Raw genomic sequence first — 23,197 nt, 5'->3', positions numbered from 1 at the left:
TGGTTGCGTGTCTAAATAGTCCAAAAATAAAATCTGTTAGTATCGAGTAGTTATTTTATCTGTTTTGTGCTTCAAGTGTGAAACAGGAATGAGTGTGTCTAAGTGAGGGAAACAGGGTTTTTGCTAAACAGCATTGTATGTGGTGGAGTTTTTGCGGTTTGCAAAGTGTTTGGTAGAGGGCGGGACCTTAAACACTGCTACTGAGCTACTTCTGAGTTTCGGGTCCCTCCCCCAGCTCAAACTCAGTTTTGCACTCTTTGCCTTAAAGAGACAGTTACCTCAGTGTGTTTTTGGATTTACTCTGTTATCAGTCTTTGGCTTTTTCTCTCTCTTCTGTCTCATGACGTTGACTTTGACCCACAGGTTGAGGACACATAACTAACAGTGTTAGCTGTAAAGGTCGCCCTCTGCTAATGATATTCCTCTGTTACTGTCCCCTAGGTCTATGTGTGGTCAGTGAAGCATCCTGGAAACCAGCATGGCGATGTGTCAGCTGAGTGTCTAGGTGAGATGAGGTGAGTGAACACGGCTTAAGTTTGGTTTAAACACCTAACCCAGAACCAGCCTCTAAAATACTGATCACTGATTTTTTTTCTTTTCTCCATCAGTGTCGCCTGTAAGCAATGTGACTCCACTGACTAACAGCCCAGCAGTTCTCCTTACCAGTCCTTCACCTCAATCACCAGCCTTTCAAATGCACCCAGACAATAAACTGGCCAGTCATGGCAAGCAGGTCACCGGTGACAGCCGATCCCAAATACCCAGCGCAAATCAGCAGGCACAGCAGCAGCAGCCAGGATCTGCTACCCACCTGGGTTCAAAGGGCATTGGTTCTGGCAACCATGGAGTCAAAACCAGCCAGTTGTCTCTGAGCAACCCTGGGCTCAAGGTTGGCAGCCAATCAGTGAGTGGCACTGGAGGGATGCTGAAAACCAAAACCAAGCGGGATCGAAGCGTCTCCATTGACTCTGGTGAATTAAGAAATGCTGTTCCTCCAGTCCTGGAGACAGATGCCAAAGGGGGTAAGACATGTATCAATATATAGAGGGTGCTCTGTAGTGAGTGCTTTTTTTCTTCTAATTATGCACAAGTTCATTTCCTTTACGTCCCTATCAGCCAGATCTTTACCCGAAATACCAGATTACGTGCATTCACCTCCTCCACAGCAGGAAGTGAATACAAGGACTGCGAGGACAGAAGAACTTGTTTTCTCTCATGCTGAAATGCCCTGACCTTTCACTGAAGCATCAGAATTTCCCCCTGGCTTTTGATTGTTTTCGCCATGCCTTCACAGCAGTGACGTGTCTCAGATGAAAAAACATCTGGGGTTTCTGTAGTGCTCTGAGAGAAAGAAAGCTCATGTGGTTGTGACAACTTAGTAATACTAGAGAGGATACTATTAAAACAGGAGGTGATGAGTGTAAATATTTTTGTTCATGTAGTTCAGTACAAAGTGCTTGATTTGCATTTGTTTGCTAGTGCTATTTTAAGAGTTCATCATGTGTTTTGTGAAACTCATCTGGGCTTCCTGTGCATTACTCGAACCTTACGCACACATACACAAACACCACACACACATGCACAGAACCAAAATTGTCTTATCAAAGTTAATGATTTGCATTATGGGAACTTGCTTTTTGACCCCAAAAAGGGTGGGGAGTCACCACAGTATGAATATGCAAACACAATAATGTATCAATACATTAATAATTAACACAAACACACATAAAAACACTCAGGGATGAGGTGTGGTTCCAGCACATAGAACAGCAGAGGCTAAGAGGAAAGAATGAAAGATTGGGTGGATTCATTCAGACCCACAGTATTGATCCATAGCACTACTGCAATATTATGCTTTGACAATTTGACAGTTCATCAAGTGATGTTTTTTATAAGAGAAGAGTTTCCTAACCATAGTAGCTGTATTTTGATTACTTTGATAGCTACTTTACATGGGATATGCCATGCCTTGAGAATTATTAAGATGCAACTATGTGGGACAGATTAGTTTTAAGAGGTGAGCACGGTGTAATTAGATGCTAGATCTTGTTTCAGTTTTGGGTATAACTTTAACTAATTTCTGATGCTTTCTGATGTGGCAGGTATGGAATAAACTTAAAAGACAAACTTCCGCAAACAGCTGGAAGCAGCAAAGTAGCCACAGCTCCTGCTGTAAAAACTCAAACTCACAGATTCTGTCATTGCTGTAAAGACTTAAATGTGAAGTTAGACATTTGTAACACTTTTTTTCTTAAAGGAGTAGCTTTTATGCTTTCTAGAGATTAGCTCGGCTGGTGTTAGACTGTGAAGTTAGAAGCGTGAGCCTCAAGGCGAACGATACACTCATGTTGATACTTTTTAGAGCATTCTCTCAAACTGTGATGTTTATTGTTGAGCAACTTAAGATGCATAATACACACATGATCATAATCTTGTGCGAGTCTTCCAGTTAATTTAGCGGCATGGGTTTAGACTTGCACCATTCTGAAAGTGGTACATTAAGATTGTGGAAAATCGCAGTTGTGATTCTTAAAGAAAAGTGGCCGACCGAATGGTGATGAAACTGACTCTTGTGTGCTATCAGGTTATCAGAGAGGAGTCCATGTCTGCACAGGGACTTTAGTAAGGTATTGTGCCAATGTGTGCCACTAGAGCGGCTTAAGTCGGCTTTGGCATTGATTCTTTGCGATTCTGCTGTAGGAGTAAAACTGTGTTTTTCCAAAATATGTTTCTTCACTGTTCTGTTGATGGTGGTGAACAGAACTAACACTAACATTGAAGTTTTTCCCTTTAATTTGTCATCATTTATGCATTCACACAAACACAAATGTTCAGATTCATTTGGTTATCCTACATGTGTTATATTAGCCAGACCTTGAAATATGCAGTGAAAAACTGCCTCACTGACTGTTTTTCTTAGATAAACCTGTAACTACTACTTTGAAAAAAGGTAGCAGTCCTCCCTCTGCTGTTGGGTTGTCTGTACTGTCATTTCAATTTCCTTTTTCACTTTAACTTTATAGGGTTAGGACTGTGGTTACCCAAACTCATGCTTATTTGGAAGTAGTTTTGCTCTGAAGTCAAAAAGATGATCAATGAATTGTCATAGGGCTTATCTGGAAGCATGTGTAGTCAGTAATCAGAGAGATCAGAGTGTGCTGATCTTTTCTTTAACCCCTAGAGATTTATTCATCTTTTCAATTTGCTGTCCATCTTTGGTTCTCTGTTCTTTGTGGAAATCTTAGGCCAGCCACAGCAGTTTGGACCGACTGAACCACAGTAGCTCGTGCTCTCACAAAATCGTAATTGTGTTTTTTGGCTCAGATGTTTTTACGAGCAACACGTACAGTAGTGTAAAAAATGTTTGCCCCCTTCCTGATTTCCTATTTTTGTTTTGTATGTTTATCACACTTAAATGTTTCAGATCATCAAGCAAATTTAAATATTACACAAAGATGGCACAAGTAAACACAAAATGTGGTTTCTAAATGAAAATGTTTATTATTAAGGGGGACAAATCCAAACCTACATGGTCCTGTGTGAAAAAGTGATTGCCCCTTAACCTTATAACTGGTTAGGCCACCTTTAGCAGCAACAACTGCACTGAAATGTTTGTGATAACTGGCAGTGAGTCTTTTACAGTGTTGTGGAGGAATTTTTGCTCACTCATTTTTGCAGAATTGTTGTAATTCAGCCACATCGGTGGGTTTCTGCATGAACCACCTTTTTAATGTCATGCCACAGCATCTCAATGAGATTCAGGCCAGGACTTTGACTAAACTACTCAAAAGTGTATATTTTGTTTTTCTTAAGCCGTTAAGACAGAGGTAGGGGAACTCCAGGCCTCAAGGGCCGGTGTCCTGGAGGTTTTAGATGTGTTCTTGATCCAACACAGCTGATTTAAATGGCTAAATTACCTCCTCGACATGTCCTGAAGTTTTCCAGAGGCCTGGTAATGAAATCATCTGATTCAGGTGATATCTAAAACCTGCAGGACACCGGCCTGGAGTTCCCCACCCCTGCATTAAGAGGTGGACATGCTGGTGTGTTTTGGATCATTGTCCTGCTGCAGAACCCAAGTGTGCTTCAGCTTGAGGTCATAAACAGATGCTGGACATTCTCCTTCAGGATGTTTTGTTGGTATGATGTTCCTTTTCTGAAATGCTGTGTTAATTTTACACCAGATGTAGTGGGACTCAAACCTTCATCAGTCCACAGAATATTTTCAGAAGTCACGGGGATCATGCAGATGCTTTCATGCAGATGTGAGACGAGCCTTGTGTTCTTTTTGGTCTGTAGAGGTTTTCTCCTTGAACTCTCCCATGGATGCCATTTCTGCCTAGTCTCTTTCTTACTGTTGAACCATGAACGCTGATATTAACAGAGACATGTTCTGGGTTCTTTTGTGACCTCTTGGGTGAGTTGTCAATGTGCTCTTGTAATAATGTTGGTAGGCCAGACACTCCTGGGAAGGTTCACCACTGTTCCAAGTTTTCTCTCTTTGTGTATAATGGCTGGAGTCCCAAAGCCTTAGAAATGGCTTTGTAACCCTTTCCTGATGGATAGATGTCAGTTACTTGGTTTATCAGGTGTTTCTTTAGATAGTGACATGATGTGCTGCTTTTTGAGATCTTTAAGTGTACTTTATTTTGTCAGACAGGTTCTATTTATGTGATTTCCTGATTCAACAGGTGTGCCTGTAATCAGGCCTGAATGTGTTTAGTGAAACTGAACTCAACTTTCCAAAAAATGTAGATAATCACAGTTAATTCACGATTTAACAAGAGCAGTAGTTACTTTTTCAAAGAGAATCAGGTAGGTTTGGATGACTTTTCTCCCTTAATCAATGAAATCATCATTTAAAAACCACATTCTATTTTTACTCCGGTTATCTTCGTCTAATATTAAAATGTGTTTGATGATCTGAAACATAAGTGTGACACATATGCAAAGTCCTAGGAAATCAGGAGGGGGGGGGGGGGGGCAAACACTTTTTCAAACCACTGTAGATGAGATGAATAAAGTTGGCACACAGTTACATAAAAAAATTACGTACATACAGCCAAAATGCCAGTGAAATGTTTACCTGCAAGTAATTTTGATAAGCCAACTCTGTAATATTTTTTTTATTGATTTATTTTTTATATCAAGTCATTGGCGCAGAATCCGGTGCCACTAATTCAGATGTGCATTGTGAAAGTATCAGTCAAAGGAAAGCAGGGAATTCTGAAGATGCTCCCAGGCCAAAAGGGATATAATCCAGTGCATTTTCAGTATCTTGTGTTCTTGTTCCAGAAGGACATGCCTGGAATACCTTGTGAGGTGTTCGGGTGCTGTTCCTATCAGATCCCAGAACCACCGCATAGTTCAGTATTTACAACATTTTAAACTTTGCACAAGCAGAAAGACTTCATATGCTGCTTATGATATTTTTTCATCTTAGAGAATGAATGAGAATGAACAGGTATGCGCACCTTCTGGCAAGAGCAGCTGAAGCATTTCTGCAGAAGTGATTTAACCTTCTGGAGTCAACAACCGTGCCGGCGCAAATAACATGACTGTTTTAAGATGACATAGCAGCAATACGCAGCCATTTCAACTTGCGTGGAAAACCCAGACTTCAACCTTTATACCATTTTTTTTTTTTCAATCCTAACAATCCATTTATGTGGATTTTATTGACAGTTTGATGTATATAAGGCCTACACCACAAAAATGAATTGAAGCCACCAAAATAATCGTGCTTATGTTTATGTTGTAGATACATTTTAACGTAAATAATATACAAGAGTTTGAGATGGTTTAACAGCATCATTATCACATCTTAAAATATGTAAAATGCTGGAAACGAAAGCAAAAATAATCTACATCATTTAGAGCTATATTTTAAATCTCGAAGGATATTTGGGATTCGGGTATTTGTTTTTGTTTAATATTGCAAAGCAACACTTGCTAGCAATGGTTGGTGCTGCTCTCTCAAAGGATTAGAGTTAGGGTTGGCACATATGGTTACTTTAACCTCAGAGGATTAAACATGGTCAAATTAATTCGTGATTCACTTCATAATTTTTCCAGTTTTTACTAAAACGGACCTCGCAGATGCATACCATAGCTCTAGTTAAAAATAATCCCTAATTGACATGTCCTACATTTTACTCAAAACTTCATGGTGTAGCCCATTTACCATTTTATGACCATATTATGATTTTTAAAGTGAGTCTGCCATTAGAGATGCTGTTCTGAGCTGTAAGTTGGAGCCCTGTGAACTTCCAGCAGGTAAAGCACATTGCATGTGATCAGACAAAGTTAGTTAATTAACTTGTGATTCTAGAAAATACATTTGTGGGTTTAGACCGTTAGTTCTAACAGTAAATAGGAAATTGTATAACGGATGCATGAATGTGTCTGTCTGTCTATCCTCTAGAGGGTGTTATGCGCAGCAAGCGGCGGTGTGTTCTGGAAAAGAAACAGCCGTACAGTGGAGATGAATGGTGCTCTGGACCTGACACAGAGGAAGATGAAGACAAGCCACACACTGCAGCCCACCGTGAGTGTGAATACCTCAACACAGTGGTGAAACACACTGTCATTTGCTTTTGTCTAAATATGGAAACAGTGTTACTGTGACCACAACAGTGGACCCCCCCGCCCTCCATCCAGCACATCTGTTTTATTTTCTCTGAGGTTCAGTTGATAAATTCTTGCCGTTGGAGTTCCTGCACGCACAAAACACTGTGAAATAGAGATGTCTGCTTAGAATGCCTTACTATCCCCTCCACTGATTGGACTATGTGTTTTAGCGCCCTCTGGTGTTGATTTCTTGTAGCCACATGGATTTGCTGGTATTTAAATAAAAATCCAAGCTATTTTAGAGAAGTTAAACCGCTGTGGGGCTTTTTAATTATTTATGTATTTTATTTTTTTATGTTTTTTCTAAGGGGAGCGAGGGCTGGCTGGTCCTATCCAGGGACGCTCTGATCGCTTGACTTCGGGATCCATGCCCGAATCTGGAGGTCCAGCAATGGGATGTGGGGTGGGACCAGGGCTAAAAGCAGATCCCCCTCAGGCTTCACAGCAAGTGGTCTATGTTTTCACAACCAGCCTTGCCAACAGGTGAAAAATATTTGCAGGTCAATGATTCAAATGGAGATTAAGAGTATCAGCTTCTAACAGTGGCCATTTTATTTTTTGACAGTGCTGCAGAGGCAGTAATGAAAGGGCAGGCTGATTCCATCCTTCTGTTTCACCAGCAAAACGTTCCACATTCAAAGTTGGAGCAGGTCAGTCATCTCTTTTTCTTTTTTTTCTGCTAAACTGATTAAACCACATGGGAGTAAAAGTGTTTTCCACATTAAAGACCACAGGTGCAAACTATGTGGGAAGGGTTATTTGTTTAGTTATTTTAATCTCGGATGCCTCTCTGTTCCTGTTTCTGTCTGTCACTTCTTCGGACTGCTGTTAAAAAAAAAAAAAAAAAAAAAAAAAAAAACTTAGAAGGGTATGTAGTGCTATTAATTGTCTGGTACAGACAAATAGCAAAACTGCAGGTGCAGCGATGGATACTAGTAATGTGTCTATCTCTAGAAGACAGACACACTAGTAGTAGTTACCCATTTCATACATGAAGGCCAGATAATGTAGGCTACACGAGCAGGAGACAACCACATCAAAGTGACAAAGTTCACATATAGAAAATAATTTAGCCTGATAAATGATCACGCTACTAATAAAAATATATGAAAAGCAATTGCGACTGCAGGAATAGCATTTTAAAAGTTCAGCCTTGTGTTCTTTGTCCTTTTTTCTGCCACAGGGCCACCCATCAGGGAAGCTTTCTAATTTATCTGAGAAGCTAAATACCAGTAGCTCACCACCTACAGGCACCCCCAAATCCCAAAGTGGAACTCCACGGCCAGCCTCTGCAGGTGTTGGGGGTCCGATGCATACTGCAGGGACACCATCATCAGCAGGGCACTCTGATAACGAATCCCCTCAGACCAGACCTGGCGGAGCTTCCAGCAATAACAGCATTGTCACTCATAGGTCAGAGGGAGGAAGCGTGGTAGCACTTGCTGGCGCAGACCCAGGAACTGGAAATGGGAAAGGTACAGGGGGTATGCCTCTTCCTGTTTCTAGTGTCTCTCCCTCGGGAAGTCCCTCCATTCTAGCTACACACCTACAGAGTGATACAGTACAGAGGGGTGGCCAAGGAAACACAGATGGTCTTTCCAAAGAGCAACTGGAACACAGGGAGCGCTCTCTGCAGACGTTGAGAGACATAGAGAGGCTGCTTCTGCGCAGTGGATCAGGTGGAGGCTCTGGAGACCCTGCAAGCTCTAACAGCAATGCTCTTAATAACTCATCCAATCCAAATAATAATAATACTGATAGGGGTGGCATTCTGGAGGAAGGTAACAGTGGTACTAATAACTCTGGAAATTGTGGTAGTGGTAATATGTTATCATCAGCCTTGGCTCCAATGGGCGATATGAAGAAATATGAAGAACCCCTGCAGTCAATAATTTCTCATACACAATCCATTGGTGGACCTGCCCTTGACAGCCCTCAAATGGACTCTCATCATAACCTGCCACAACCTCCACATCACCATCTATCACCTGGGGATGACATGGGTCCTTTACTTGGACAAGAAGGACTGACCCAAGAGCAAGTGGCCTGGAGGAAACTTCAAGAAGAATTCTACCAGGAGAAGAGGCGACAACAGGAAATGCACCCTTCTGCGCATCCCCAAAACTTTAGAATCATGAGTGACATGGGCATGCCTATGATGATGAGAGGACCCCCTCCTCCATACCACAGCAAGCCTGGAGATCAACAATGGGGTCCTGCCAATATGATGGGAGGTGGAATGGGTGGAAATGGACGAATGATAGAAATGCAAGAGGGACCCCGTGGCCCAAGGTTTCTTGGACCGAGAGGGCCACCTGGAGGGGGCTTCCCTGGTAGTCCAGGAGGAGTGTTATCAATGGAAGGTCTAGGACCCCACAGGCCCTCACGCCCAGGCATGATTTGGCTAGATGATATGCCTAACAATATAAGTGGTGGAAGTCCCTTCCATGGATGCTACCCTGGCGGGCCGCCACAACACTTGCAAGGTGACTCGGAGCATCTGCTAACACGCGAGGAACTGTTTCGCATCATGGACAAACGGCACATGCAGGGTGCTTCCAGGTTTGAACTTGATAGATTGGCTAAACAGCAACAGCATGGCAACATGGGCTCAAGAATTATGGATAATCTTGGGGGCCCAGATCTTCCCAATTTAGGAATGGGCCGTGGTCAACCCTCCGGTCGAGGTGATCCCATGGACTTTCCTGGTTCACGTGATATTATGGGCTCTCCTGGAGGGGGTCCTCCGATGAGAGAGTTAGTAGACTCTCCTCTGGGGAGCCACATGGCAATGAACATGAACCCACAAATTCATGTTCAGCAGCAACAGCAGATGATGTCTCAGAAGCTCAGAGGAGGCCATGGAGGAGGGCCTCTAGTGGAGATGTTTGGCACTGGAGAGATTTCACGAATCAGGGCTCAAAATGGAAGAGGAGGAAATAAAGGAATGATCCCTGGACCTGAAGGCCCTTATCAGTTTCCAAACCAAGGTCCTTTTTCTGGAGGTCAGATGGAAGGACCGTATCTTCAACAAAGTGGCCCAGAGATGTTTGGGCCTGATCATCAAGGACCTAATCAAATGGGAAGTACATCACGTCTTAGTCATATGCCAATGGGCGGAGGCCTTAGGGGTGCAGACCTTGGTCCTAGGCAAACCTCTGACCTGTCAGTAAATGTTAACCCTCTGACATCTCCTTCAGTGCCTCCTCCTCATCAACTAAAGTCTCCATCCCTCAATCAAGAGCCATCTCCTCTTATACCTTCCCCCTCTGCTCCAGGGCTGAAGTCACCATCACAGGTTTCTTCTGCTGGGCATCATCCCCCTCTTCCACCTGCATCTGGTGCTGGGACTCCTTCGTCTTCTTCCATGAAGTCTCCCCAAGTAATGGGATCTTCCAGCCTTGGGATGCACTCTCCGTCTGCCTCCCCTGCACGACTGAAGTCCCCCGCCTTGGCTTCAAGCTCTCCAGGGTGGACGTCTCCTAAGCCACCACTTCCGAGTCCGGGTGGTCCAGCCAGTGGAAAGATGGTGGGCAATGGAGGATGTGGTTCCACTGAAACAGGTAGACTCCAATCCAAGCTCAAAACAAACATCAGAGATGCCATATTGGCTTCTCTGATTTTTATGATATTCCTTGTCTTGCTGTGAGATTACTAATTTTTTCATTGTTCTTTTTGCAGGCCAATCACTTCCCCCTAGGAGTTCAAGCTCTACCCCTATTTCCCAGCCAGGCTCAATGAATCCTAGTATGCCATTTACATCCTCTCCTGATGTCCCAACATCTCAGAATCCATTATCTCTTATCATGTCTCAAATGTCCAAGTACGCAATTCCCAGTTCAACTCCTCTCTACCATGATGCAATCAAAACAATCGCTACTTCTGATGATGAGATGCTACCAGATCGTCCTCTTCTATCTGGTGTCAGCATCGGAGGTATGAAAATAGGGATATCATTACAGACAGAAAATACCTTTTACAGTGGTTAAACGGACGATTTGCTTAAATTGTGCTGATGTAAGGCAATTTGTCTATGCCATTACAGGAAAAAACATGACAAAAAGAAAGTTTAAGTATTTATATTAAAGTAGTGGGGTTTTTGAATAAAAATAATGCTCCAGTTAATACTTTGTAATTTTAATGAGTTAAGAAAACATTTGTGTTTATTAACTGTTATAATATGGGTTTTTCATGTATTCATCTTGTTTTATCACCAGGAAATATGGGTAATCCCCAGACGTCACAGATTGGTCCTCACAGTGACCCCCAAAGCCCGATGGGTATTGTAAACCAAGGTCAGCAGCACCTGTCCCACGATTCCTCAGCACCTGTCCTTTCTTCCCCAAACCAAATGGGCATGCCTGCCATGAATTCTGCCATGATGGGAGGAGGAGCACCTGAGGGAATGGGGCCCTGCAGTGTGTCACCTATACCCCAGACGGCAGGGTTTCCCCGCATGCAGCCACCACCACATGGGCCCATGCACTCACCTATTGGAGGCATGTCACAGAATTTCGCTCAGTCTAATGAAGATATTCTGCCACATCAGCAGTTACATCTTCTTAACAAAGGTCATCCTCACCAACGCCCCCCTCACCCACCAGACTCTTTCCCCTCACTTCCCATAGGTGAAGGACCTGATCTAAGTGAAGTCATACGCCCCACTCACACAGGGATTCCTGAGTTTGATCTCTCCCGCATCATTCCTTCCGATAAGCCGAGTAGCACTCTTCAGTATTTCCCTAAGAGTGAGCCACATCAGAATCCACATCAAGGGATGCCATCCCAGCAGCCACAGCAGCTCCTTAAACAGCTGTCTTCTTCTGGGCCTCCGCATAGCAGTGGCCCTTCGTCTAACCCCCACTTGGCAAGCCTACAGAATATGATGGCTGAACAGCAGCTGCCACCTCACCCCTCACATGGTGGAATACGCCAGAGCATGGGCATTCCTCAGGGGGTCTCCAGGGGTATGGTTTCTACTGGGGGCATGGGCCCCATGTGTCCCCCTGGTCATATGATGGGAAGGACAGGGCTGATGCCCCAACAGCAACTCCAGCAACAACAAGCCATGATGGCCAACAGCCTTCTCCACCATCCCTCCAATGCATATGGACCTGGCTTGATGCCTTCTCAGCAGCACCAACAGAATCTGATGGCACAGCAGAATATTATGATGATGCAGGCTAAGCAGCGAAGCATGTCAATTGCAGGGGAACCCTTTGGACCCCAGGGCCCGCTAATGTCCCCTCAGGGTCCCATGATGGCCCCACCTCATCCACAGTCTGGTATGATGGGCCCACAGTCTCTCAGACAGCGGGGAATGTCTCTGGACAGTTCCATTGGCTATGGTCCCGGAGGTATGACCAATATGCCATTCTGATCCAGCTCAATAAACAGTTCTTTAAAAAAAAAAATGTGTTCACTGGGTTACCCTCCCATTGTGTCCAGAATTTTTCATTGTTATTCTTGTAGTGGTTTTGAAAAGGAGGAATTTAAAAAAAAGAGAGAGAGAGGGGAAAAAAGGATTACAACTGATTAAAAATGAAATCACTGTAACACTGTTCAATAACAAGTTTGAAGCCATTTTATAAAAACTGTAAAATGTGTATATTTCAGAAATGTGTGTATTTGTTGTGGGAACAGCGCAGCAGTCAGGAGAGGAGTGCCTCAAATTTCTATTTGTTTTAATATCATTGATTTATTTTCTCCAACTACCAAACTGTTGTGCAAAGGAATTATATATATATATTATAATATATATACTTGCTGTATATAAGATGCAATTTGTGATTGTTTGCAGTTGTTCTGTATAACTGTGTTTTAATAGGAGTTTAAAAAAGAATAATAAGGATCTCTAACATGGTTTTGTTTTGGTTCTTGTGTTGTCAATTCTTGTAATTTGATAACACTCACAAGGGAACACGGGTGTTGTATAATATATAAAATAAAATCTTTATTGGATTAGCAGTAGCTACAAAACAACACAAGGCTGATATTTGGCCAGCTTTACAACTTTTTTTTGACTGGACAATAAAAAAACAAAATACAGTAAAAGTAGCAATGAGTATTGTATTATAAGATCACTGTACAGAGGAGGGGTATTTTCAGGGCATGTACACATGGACTAGAGGACTTTATTACATGAGCACTGTGCTGTTGGTGGTTGCTCCATCAGAAATTGATACCCGACTGTGGCCATGGACTCTGAGGAAAGGCAGGCAGATTCGTCTGCAGCCCAGTTTACAAAGCAGATGTATCATCTCATTGCGAAAGCGCACTCCAACAAATGCATACAAGAAAGGGTTCAGGCAACAGTGCGAGATACCCAGGCTCTTTGTCACTTCGAGCACTTGCAGCATTATTTCTCTTAATTTACAGTCGTCATCCGCGATCACACTCTGTTGTCGCAGGGTATATATGATCAAGCTGACGTTATATGGCAGCCAACAGAAGCAAAACACAAGTGTGACAAGCAGTGATATTCGAATGGCTCCTTTTTTTGCTTCACTTTTCTGGCTGTTGCACAGAGTAATTACTAGTGCTGTGTAGCAGTAGCTCATGATAACCAGAGATAAGAAAAAACACAAATGATGAAAGACACTGTTGGCCAAAACCCAGTTGCTTGCGTGTTCACCATAACTGTAGTGGTAACAGGCCAGGAAAGGTATGCCTGTCGTTGAATTTTTCTGTGTCACTGAGGCAAATACGGCATTCGGTAATGCCAAACACAAACAGATGAGCCACATTATCAAACAAGTTAGGTGCACTGTTCTTGGAAGGCGACTTTGCATACTGGGAATTGCATGAACAATTGCCAAATATCGATCAAATCCAATGCAAGCTAAAAGGACGCTGCCACAAAGGAGGTTCAGATTCTTCAAGAACTCATTCAGTTTGCACATAAAATCTCCAAAAATCCAGCCGGTGGCGCTGTCAGCCACATCGAAGGGAATTGTAAATAAAAGCATGAGATCAGCCAGGGCAAGATGCAGTAGGTAGATCTCTGTGATGCGGAGCTGGCGCCATCGTGTCACCAGGACTGTTATCATCAGGCCATTCCCTGCCACACCCAGGAGAAAAATCACAGTGTACAGCACAGGCAGGAACTGGCCATAAAAACTCTGCAGGGCCTCTTCATTTTCACACTGGTCATCGGTGAAGTTGTAGTAGTCATCGGTGAAGTTGTAGAAGTCATAGGTCAAGTTATCGAGTTCTTCAGGTGTCCGCTTGAAAACAGAGAAGAGAGCATTACTTTTAATCATCAAATCTCAAATGAAGATTCCCTGTTGTATGCAGTATATGTGATAGTGATCAGACTAATAGTTTTGTTTCATGATGAAGTGAAATAAGACTCATGACAGGAGTGTGAACAGACTCATTTATGTAATGATCAAATACTTCTTTTTTTCCACTGCAGTTTTCTCAGTCTAATGTTTAGGCAGGAAACACTGAATAGACCAGATTGTTTTCACTTCCCTCTCATGATGACTCAGAAGGCATTTCAAGCTAAATCTGACAAATGTGATTCAACCGTGGCTAATCATATTTAAAAAAAAAGTAGCTGGTACAAACACAACTTAAATAACTAGCTGAAAGCCTTGTAGAGTGTGCCGTTTCTCAGTGTTTAATCAAATGTTACTAAATATGGAAAGAAGTCTGCGGGGAAAATATCTGCAGAAAAATCATTCGAAATGCAAAATATGTGTAATAATCATAACAGCGTTACACCAAAAGCAGCATCCTATTCAAATGTAATGTAAACTGTACTGCTGGACTTCTGTGAAAAAAAAAGTCACGTACAAATATTTACAGATATGATTCTCCCTTTTGATGAAATGTCAGATTTTCATAAAGAAATCTTCTCTATTGTAATGATTACACATCTATTTTCAATTGTGAGTAATGTAGAAAGATAAAAGGATTATGATTGTAATAAGAAATAACATAACAACCACAGAGGTTTTATTTTAACTTCAATTTCCTTTTTCCTCCAAATCTGTGTGTCATCAAATGTGTATTAATAGAAAATATTACATCATTCATTCTCTTTCCATATAGGAAGTATAACGTATAACTGTCTTTATTGTTTAACTGGTCAGTATATATATATATAAAAATAGAAATATATATTTCTGCACCCAGTTTAAGTAAACCACATCTGTGAGGTCAAATGGTTGAATTACATCTCTGAACTTTTTAAAAATGTAAAACTCCCAGCTGAGCCGTAGTCACAGGCAGCAGCTACATGTTGCTCATTACATTTAAAATCTCTTGTTTTAAACTAAAACCTGAGTTTAAAACTGAGGCTGAGGTTTGGAAAATGAAGGTACAGCATTATGTTAATATCTTATATGAAACTTTCAGCTTCATAACGATCAACAAGGAGTTACAGAATATGTGACCGGATAGTAAATAACAATAGAGCTTACGTATTCCTTTATGGTTGTGTATAAAAAACAAAAAAAAAACCAAACAAATAAAAAGTTCAAAATTAAAATATTTAGACAGAATTTCCCATTATACGTGCTACTACAACAAAACTCTGCTGAAGAGTGCTGTCATACAGAATATTTGCACTAACTTTCCATTCGTCACCATTTCTTATTTTAAGTCTTACCTCAAATGCTATAAGAGTCATTGTTGAAGCCATGCAGATAAATCTTGGCCCCTTGAATGCATGTGTCACACTGCAGTACTGAAATATGCTTGCATTTCCTGACAGTGCTGGCTGACTCTATTCGCTATGCTAATGTCTTTCTTGTTTTTTTTTTTTTTTTTTGGTTCATGGGCGTCTCTGGAAGGAAAGACACAAAAACAAATCAAAGCTTTAGACAGTGTTATCTATATTAATCACACAAGAGCAGTAATGCAATTCCAAGTAACTGCACTCCTATATTCTAGCTTTTGACCAGCACGTTGCAACTGCACTAAACTGAACAGAATTATTTCAGCACGCTTATATACATCCTTCCTCTAAATTTTTTAATGACAGTTTGGAAACATCATCCAGCTCGGTCATTAGTACCAGATTTATGTTTTTACTGACAACTGACAACACAATATAAAGCCCCTTGAGTTGTGATTTGGTGCTATATAAATAAAATTGAATTGAATTGAACATTTTTATGTTCATGGTCCAGTTTAAGGTTAATAATAACAAGCAGGATGGTGACCGCAAAGGTTGAAAGACCTTGCCATAAAAGCTACTTACAGCTTCAGCATCACCTTAACCACAAATATCAACAGGAAATGCGATTGTTTTTTTTTTATTTAAAGTAGCCACAAGCTCACACAAACAGGGTTTTACAAACAAGGCTCACAGACAGAAGCATACGAGGCAGACTGCACACTCAGTTCAAAGCAGCAGCCCCTGAATGAATGTGCTTCAGCCTTTAAAGACACAGGTGTGCCCAATCAGTTGTTGATTGGTCTGGCATCCCTCAGCTGGTCCTATAAATTTTCCCTGGAGGTGCAAACCACAGGTTCACAAGCAGTGAATTGTCTGTGACGGTTACCACACCTGAATCTGCTTGAAGGAAGGCTGGCTCACTTCTTCCAAGGCCAGGGGCCATAATAAGCAGGATGGTGAGTGCACAGGTTGAAAGACCTTGCCATAAAAGCTACTTACAGCTTCAGCATCACCTTAACCACAAATATCAACAGGAAATGCAATTGGTTTCCTTTTTTTTTTGTCTACTTTGAATTAAAAAAAAAAAAATCTGTGGGTTATTCAAATAAGGCTATTTCATTAAGGGTATTTAATGATGTAAACATAAAATACTATAAAAGAAAACTAACAGTAAAAACTAATAGTGAAACTAATAGTAAACCATATATCTTTGATAGAGACACATATTGTTCTTTGAAAGACAACAAACCCTGTTTAACCTACTTCAGTCGTCTTTTGGTTTAGACTCTACACAAGATTATTTTTCAAATTTTATCATCTCTTTTGATAGAAAGGAAGTGGGGGTGGGGGCCACGGACATGGTTTCTGTGGTAAATCCGAATGTGGAAGTACAGTGCATACATGCCTAACAGCTGACAGGATGCCTCTCCACACAAGTGATCAAAGTCAGGGTGATTAAAATGACTTATTTGTGATTTCCGTTCATGTCTGCTTAGCTACAGATGCAGAATTTCTCCAAAACAGGAAAGTACATTCTTGCTGCAAAAACAAGAACAACGAGACTCTGCATGACAAAAACAACTAGTGTGGGCTGTAGCCAGCAGCAACACTGCAAATCTGTGCCCTTTACAGTTTGTGCTCTGAACCAGCCTTGCATTTTAGCTCTCTTTACACAACAAACATCCCTTTTAGCTCTCCACCAAACTAAGGAGCCATTCAGTTTTTCTGGGGTTCTCTTGCATAAGTTTTATATTCTTTGTGAACCATATAAATAATAAGTGTTTTGGTCCAGTCAGTTATAATATACTGCCAATGTCCCCACTTGGACAGATTAAATTGAACTAGACCAAATAAATAATTAAAATATGAAATAATAAATAGCATGGTGTCCACAGTGAAGTCTGCTATCCAAAAGTTACAGATCTGACTCGCGAAATCCACCGATAACAGTATGTTTCTGTATAAACAGGAGATAGAGTGAGACAGTCAGCTAGCTTCAGCTCAGCGAAGCTTCACTCAGCAGAATTTATTAATAGATACTGAAATATACTTTCTGCTGTCAGAGATTATATCCTTATATGAAGGTAGACTTTCAAAAACAAAATACAGAATCATTTTAACTGATTTACAACCACCTGATACATTCATAACACACAAGGCCACAAGTAAAATGTAAATAAATCTGTGTTCACCGCACAAAATCATATACAGTGTTGTGCAAAAGTATTAAGACATCCCTCAAGTTTTATATTTTACTAGGACTGCAGTGATTTATCGAAATGTGCAAATATAGATAGAATCGCCTTATATACTGTATTTCTAACAAGCTTGAAAGTCTTTGTTTGGTATGACCACCTTTGTGTCTTTAATTACAAGCAAGTGTGTAATTAATTTCTTTACAAGCTGAATGTAGCCCTAATCAGAGCCTCCCCTTTATTTCAGAAATGGGAGTAAACATTCAGTGTTGCACCTCTTTCCTCTTTATAGTATCAATATTAATGAAGATTTAAACCAAAACCCCACTGATTCTCAGTCCAGTTCTTGTGTAATTTGGCACACCTCAGCTTTTTCCCCATGTTTCCTTTCCTTAAAATGGTCACTTGACAGTCGCCCCTATACTGAGACCATTTTTGATAATGCTTCAGTGAACAGTAGATGGATCAGCAGGAGGGACAGACGCATCTCTCAAGTTTTATGACGAGACTTTATCTTTTTTCCAGATACTGTTCATCCACCTTAGTTATTGTTTCTGCTTTTTGTTTTAGGCCTGCTGCCTCTTCTTTTGTCCTCCACTTTTATCAGTTTTTTAGAATATACTAAACAACCATTCCATCTAATAGCTCTTTGGGCATCACATTATTGGGGCAAAAATTATGTGCAGAAATGTGTTATGTTTGGCATTTTTTATAGATTCAGCCAGTGACTGTAGAAAACATTTTATACAGTCACTGTATTCAACTAAAGAAACGGCAACAAAGGTTAATGAGTTTATTCATTGTTGTTTTTTTAAAAAAAAATAATGAAGTCCCAGAAGATACAATTTCAAACTGGTTCTTTTTTAAAGTTTTCTGTGATGTGTAGACACAACCCTGGTTCATCCCTCTAGTTATCTGTTGCTTGAATGATTCATAGATCGGTGTTAAGTGAACAAATGAAATTCCTTTGAAAATAGCCAGATACAAGGATTGGACTGAAAATGATTGACAAAGCCGCCAGTGTCCAATGGGGGGGGGGGAGACTTCAGAAAGCCTGGAGAACTGTTGCTCAAGACTGCTTTTTTTTATAAAGAAAGACTAGACAAGGAAATTTCTGGAGAAATTATGGTGGCTGACTGCTAAAAAGTTGGAGGTTAATAGTTTGGATATGGATATGAAGTGAATGATCTCGGAAAATAAGTCTGGTTTCAACAATGAGATTATTTTCCAAAAGAATCCTATCGATGAGAATGGGATTTCTTAATCGATTTCTTCTCTGCTTTAATGTTGAGCCAGGAAAATATGCCGATTGACTCAATGGGTCTGAAAGAACACTGAGCTTGGAGATGATTATTCTGATTATTTAGGAGACAGGTACCTACCAATCCAAAGCAGACAGAATCACTGCTGAAATTTCAATTGATGAAGACCCTGGGATGGAGAGCAGGTGAGACCAACCTATGCACACTATGCAACAACTTCACTAAATGCCCAGGGAGATAAAAACCTTTCTGAGATATACACCTTTGTTCAACAGAAAAATAAGTCAAACCTAATAGAAATATGTCCAAAGCACAGCTGCTTAGACCACCCAACAGCTAGTTGGAGAGATGCCCCCCAAATCACAAACTGGGAAGTTCACCTGTGAGATCGCTTTGTGAAAGGCCCTGAAGTCCAAAAACAAACACTCTGTGCAAAGGGATTTGGGAAGGTGGTCAAACGTTGAGAAATTTGCCATACGTGGAGAGAAATGGCAAAAAGAAAAGAATGAGAAAATTAACAAGAAAACAAAACTGAAGTAAAAAGTCCGGATAATGCACAAGACACAAGCATGCACTACTGTGGACATGGAAGAGGAAAGGATGTGAAGGCAGCAAAAACATAGGCTGTTTTCTGTATGTGGCTGAAAATGCCTAAAATGTTGCTATATGAAGCAAAAATCAGCGAGAGAAAGTTAAGTTGGGTTAAGGATTGTCTTGAAAAACAGGAAACTGGGGGTATCTGACTTAGGGTGGGTGATGAGAAGGGGAAGAAGGGGGATGTGAAAATAAGACATGCACGTGCAATGAATGCAAGAGTGGTAACACAGCCATCTCTCACATTGCTGCTAAAACGGAAAAAGCTGAGGGGCATATTACAGCCAAAGACTGAATTCATCTGGTGTTTACAAACCCTCGCCACAATGGGTTTCTGGGTTGCAGGGCAACATGTTAACTTTTTAGTAAACCCGTAAACAGACTAAGTGATAGAGCCATAAAATCTGCAGGACCAGGAGACTTTCCAATGACTGAACAACGCAAAAGAGATTTACGAAGACAATGAATATGAATCTTTCAAACATGCATTTCTGCCGTCACCATGCTGTCCTGTCAACTTGCAGGGCTGTGTCCACTTAATACTACACTATATAACTTTATAACACTTATTAATAAAAAAGCATAGCATTATTGAGGCACTGCAAATTATTTAATCCCAACAATATGTAAACTTGTTGACTGTCATTGTGTCAGGGAAAAATAGCTTGATTATGACATGAGTGAGTAAAATGTAGCGATTGCTAAATACAACTTGAATTTGCTTTCACATTGGAGTGGAAACTCCAACAGACTGCTGTGCTTGCATTTCATGATAAACAGGTGAAGTTTCCACAACAGCGTACACACAGACACTACAAGTGACAGCACATGTGTCTGAGAGAGCTGATGAACAGATGGAGAAAAAATAAATTGTACAGAGAGAGGCGGGAAACTGAAAAGATATGAATAGAAAGTATGTATCAGATTTAAAAAACAAATGTGCAGTCAGAGTGATTTTCACTGATAAATGCCAAGGTTTTTACAGTATCCATGACACCAGTTCACATCCTTCTCTTTCAAAAGCTGAACAAGATATTCAAAATGATGCTCAACAGTGCAGTGGAAAAAATAAAATAAAATAAAATAAAAATCTCTCTATTTAATCTCTCCAGAGGGGCTGACACTGTGACAATATGTTGATGATTTAATGATGTGTTTTCCTTCTAAGCAGGCCTGCGAGACTGACTATTGAAATTCCTCACTGAGAACGGTCACAAGGTGATGGGCTTCAGAGAAAGTCACCTATGCGGAGGCACGTCCCTCTCTCCCAAAAAACCACAAGCAAATGTGGCGGCGCAAAGGAGGAAGAGCCCGTTAAAGTAACTAGATTGAGTTGACAATGCCACCTGGGGAGGAAAGTTACACCCCAGGAGAGATTACAATAGCCAGTGCAAATGTTGTAACAGTTACAAAAGGCACACAGGCTTGTTATTAACAAGCAGAGGTGAAGTAGGTCAATTTCATAAAACAAAGTTTCAGACAATAACTGCAAATACAGAATTGCAGAAAAGAAACTTCTAAGGTAGCAGGGCTGGCAATACAGAACTGTCAATCAAGACACTTTATTAGCAAACATTAATTAAAAGAACAAGGTTCGCTGCAACGATGCTGCCCTAGTTAAAATAGCACATCAGTAAAATAATTAAACAAAATGGTGGAGACCGGCCACTTGGGGAGGCAACCTACAGGGAGAAGTGCCCAAGGGTGCCACCAATTACTCACCCGTGGACTCTCTGCAATTCTCAATGCCACTTAAATGATGCATTATACCTCTTCTCCAGTGTGTACACTAGCATGCATCAGAGGGAATTCCACCACACATGCCTAGGCCCCACAATAAGTGATTGCCTCCACTAAAGCAAAATTAAAAAAAAAAAACCTATAAATTAAGAGATAAAGAACAAAACTCAGTAAATGAGATACAAAAGAAACAGGAACCAACACACACAAAACCAAAAAAGACAACTCCAAAGAACCAGTCAATGCCAGTCAGTAAACTACAGCAAAGCAACAACAAGGCTGCAACAACACAGCAGCAGCAGTGCGTAGGCCTGTAACACAAGAAAGAACACAGTCGTCCAGGCTCCACCCTGCTATAAGCCAAATTACCCATGAGGATCCAACTTACCACCCTTTAACTGTTACACAGATTAAGCAGTTGTGAGGGGAAATAAATCCGATCTGCAATACTTAAAAACAGACTGTGATCTTTGCCACCTTGAACAGGAACGAGTTCAAGTTGCCAGGGATCAGGAGGAGACCACATCTGCTCCTGATTAACCAGCATCTGATTACCAGCTAAGGGAGGGCTGAATGTTCATGCTGCGTTCACAGAGATCCTGCATGAACCAAACATCTACCAAATCTAATCCACTACACACAAAAAACAAAACAAAACAATACTTTTCCTTGGTATGAAGTCATATTGCTGCCAGCGGACACCCAATTATGCCCCACAAGAGGCTCTACTGTCAGCAGTGATAAAAGGGAGGGGATGGAATGCACATAACAGACACAACGGACTAATGATGCAGAGAAAGCTTTCACCGACTTAATACTGCAGACCTCCATTACTTTACGATTATGAAATCCCGACAAACTGCAGACAAAAAGGGTGGATGCATGACCTCTGTTTTGCTAAAGAAGCATAGAGAAAGACAAAGACCAATAGCATTTTTTTCATTCTCACTGGAATTACTAGCAGCAGATCTTCCTCTATATATGGAACAGCTCAAAAAGGTAGTACTGACTTGACATGACCATGCGGGTTACTCAGAATTAATGCTATTAGTACTAACTGTGTCACTGAGAAAAACAAAATACACATTTATCAGCTGCTTGTTGGTCAAGGTAAGTAAAAAAAAGAATTTTGTTGTAAATTACAACAAAAATGCTAAGACCTTTAACAAGAAGGTAACCAACGGCAATGTACACACTATATTACTGGAAATCCCAAATGTCAGGGTTAAAAGTTGCCCTGTATTAAACTCAGCTTCACTTCTCACCACAGATGCAGATGGCGAACCACACGATTACAGAGAAGTTGTTTCTAAAATTGATTCAGCAGAACTAACCTGACAAGCAGTGGTCACAGAACATGACATCTTAGCATCAGGCACAGGACCGTCTCACTCTTCAGCTCAAGCTGCTGAACTTGTGGGACTAACATGAGCGTGTGAAATCGCTAAGGGTCAAGGAGTCACCATTTCTATCGATTAAAGCCATGCATTTGGGGTGGTGCATGATTTCAGCCCTTTATGGAAACAGTGACAGTTTATAACAGTCTCTGGGGAGCGGATTGCACATACTGAGCTTGTAGCTGCATTGCTGGATGCCCTATTGTTCCCCAAGATTATAGCTGTTTGTACATGTGAAACTCACACTTACTCAAAAGACTCCCTATCCCCAGGCAGCTCTAGGGCAGATGTGGCAGCGAAGACAGCAGCTAAACAGACTGTGAAACCAGACCACAGCATTAACATCAAAACCACACAAACTTCATCTCTTAACACGAATTTACAGGCTACCAGGCATATCGATACTCTGTTTCACCCACGAGGGATCAGCGATGGCATGCATGCAGCACCTGTTTGAACAAACAGGTTGTCAAATGTGCTGAAAAGTTCAGCACGTTTTTTTTTTCTTTTAATTAATATGGAAGCTGTTGGTGTGACATTTCTCATCCCTCTTACACACGGTAAACATCCAGATGACTCACCAATGTCATAAACATAAGAAACTTTTGTTTTTCAGTCATTCAAGGTGATCCTTAAGAGCAGACTATTTGCTAGAAAAGTGTGTGGGATTTTTGGCGTTGCACATGTACATTCATTCCTAACAATACTGCAGCTAATGGCTCTTTTACAAAAGAAATGACTAAATTTGAA

At 41.1% G+C, this 23,197-nt stretch overlaps 2 protein-coding genes across 2 annotated transcripts in view; one reads left to right on the top strand and one right to left on the bottom strand.

Annotated features, from left to right (window-relative positions):
* The window catches only part of bcl9l (bcl9 like), a 29,487-nt gene extending 16,946 nt beyond the window's left edge, over positions 1 to 12,541 (top strand). Inside the window, exons 2-9 of the mRNA XM_063493191.1 lie at positions 442 to 515; positions 609 to 1,022; positions 6,425 to 6,547; positions 6,939 to 7,113; positions 7,196 to 7,280; positions 7,814 to 10,193; positions 10,312 to 10,566; positions 10,848 to 12,541. Coding sequence (XP_063349261.1) covers positions 695 to 1,022; positions 6,425 to 6,547; positions 6,939 to 7,113; positions 7,196 to 7,280; positions 7,814 to 10,193; positions 10,312 to 10,566; positions 10,848 to 12,010 — 4,509 coding nt within the window. The 5' untranslated portion in view covers positions 442 to 515; positions 609 to 694 and the 3' untranslated portion in view covers positions 12,011 to 12,541. The remainder of the gene's footprint in view (positions 1 to 441; positions 516 to 608; positions 1,023 to 6,424; positions 6,548 to 6,938; positions 7,114 to 7,195; positions 7,281 to 7,813; positions 10,194 to 10,311; positions 10,567 to 10,847) is intronic.
* Positions 12,542 to 12,672: 131 nt separating this feature from the next.
* On the bottom strand, positions 12,673 to 21,541 carry LOC134641018 (C-X-C chemokine receptor type 5). Its single transcript, XM_063493192.1, has 3 exons — positions 21,439 to 21,541; positions 15,248 to 15,424; positions 12,673 to 13,856 (listed from the first exon to the last, which is right to left on the bottom strand). The coding sequence occupies exons 2-3, from the start codon at positions 15,278 to 15,280 to the stop codon at positions 12,768 to 12,770; spliced, it is 1,122 nt and encodes a 373-aa protein (XP_063349262.1). The 5' UTR covers positions 15,281 to 15,424; positions 21,439 to 21,541; the 3' UTR covers positions 12,673 to 12,767.
* Positions 21,542 to 23,197: the final 1,656 nt, after the last annotated feature.

The sequence above is a fragment of the Pelmatolapia mariae genome, linkage group LG14 (genome assembly GCF_036321145.2).
Source record: "Pelmatolapia mariae isolate MD_Pm_ZW linkage group LG14, Pm_UMD_F_2, whole genome shotgun sequence".
NCBI classification, from domain to species: domain Eukaryota; kingdom Metazoa; phylum Chordata; class Actinopteri; order Cichliformes; family Cichlidae; genus Pelmatolapia; species Pelmatolapia mariae.
This window is presented reverse-complemented; position numbering and strand designations above follow the sequence as displayed.

What these genes read in the sequence shown, in the direction of transcription:
- LOC134641018 (XM_063493192.1), bottom strand. Translation starts at nt 15,280, where the DNA reads ATGGCTTCAACAATGACTCTTATAGCATTTGAG. An exon ending in TGACTCTTATAGCATTTGAG is followed by an intron (nt 13,857 to 15,247) that starts GTAAGACTTAAA and finishes TCTGTTTTCAAG; the next exon opens with CGGACACCTGAAGAACTCGA.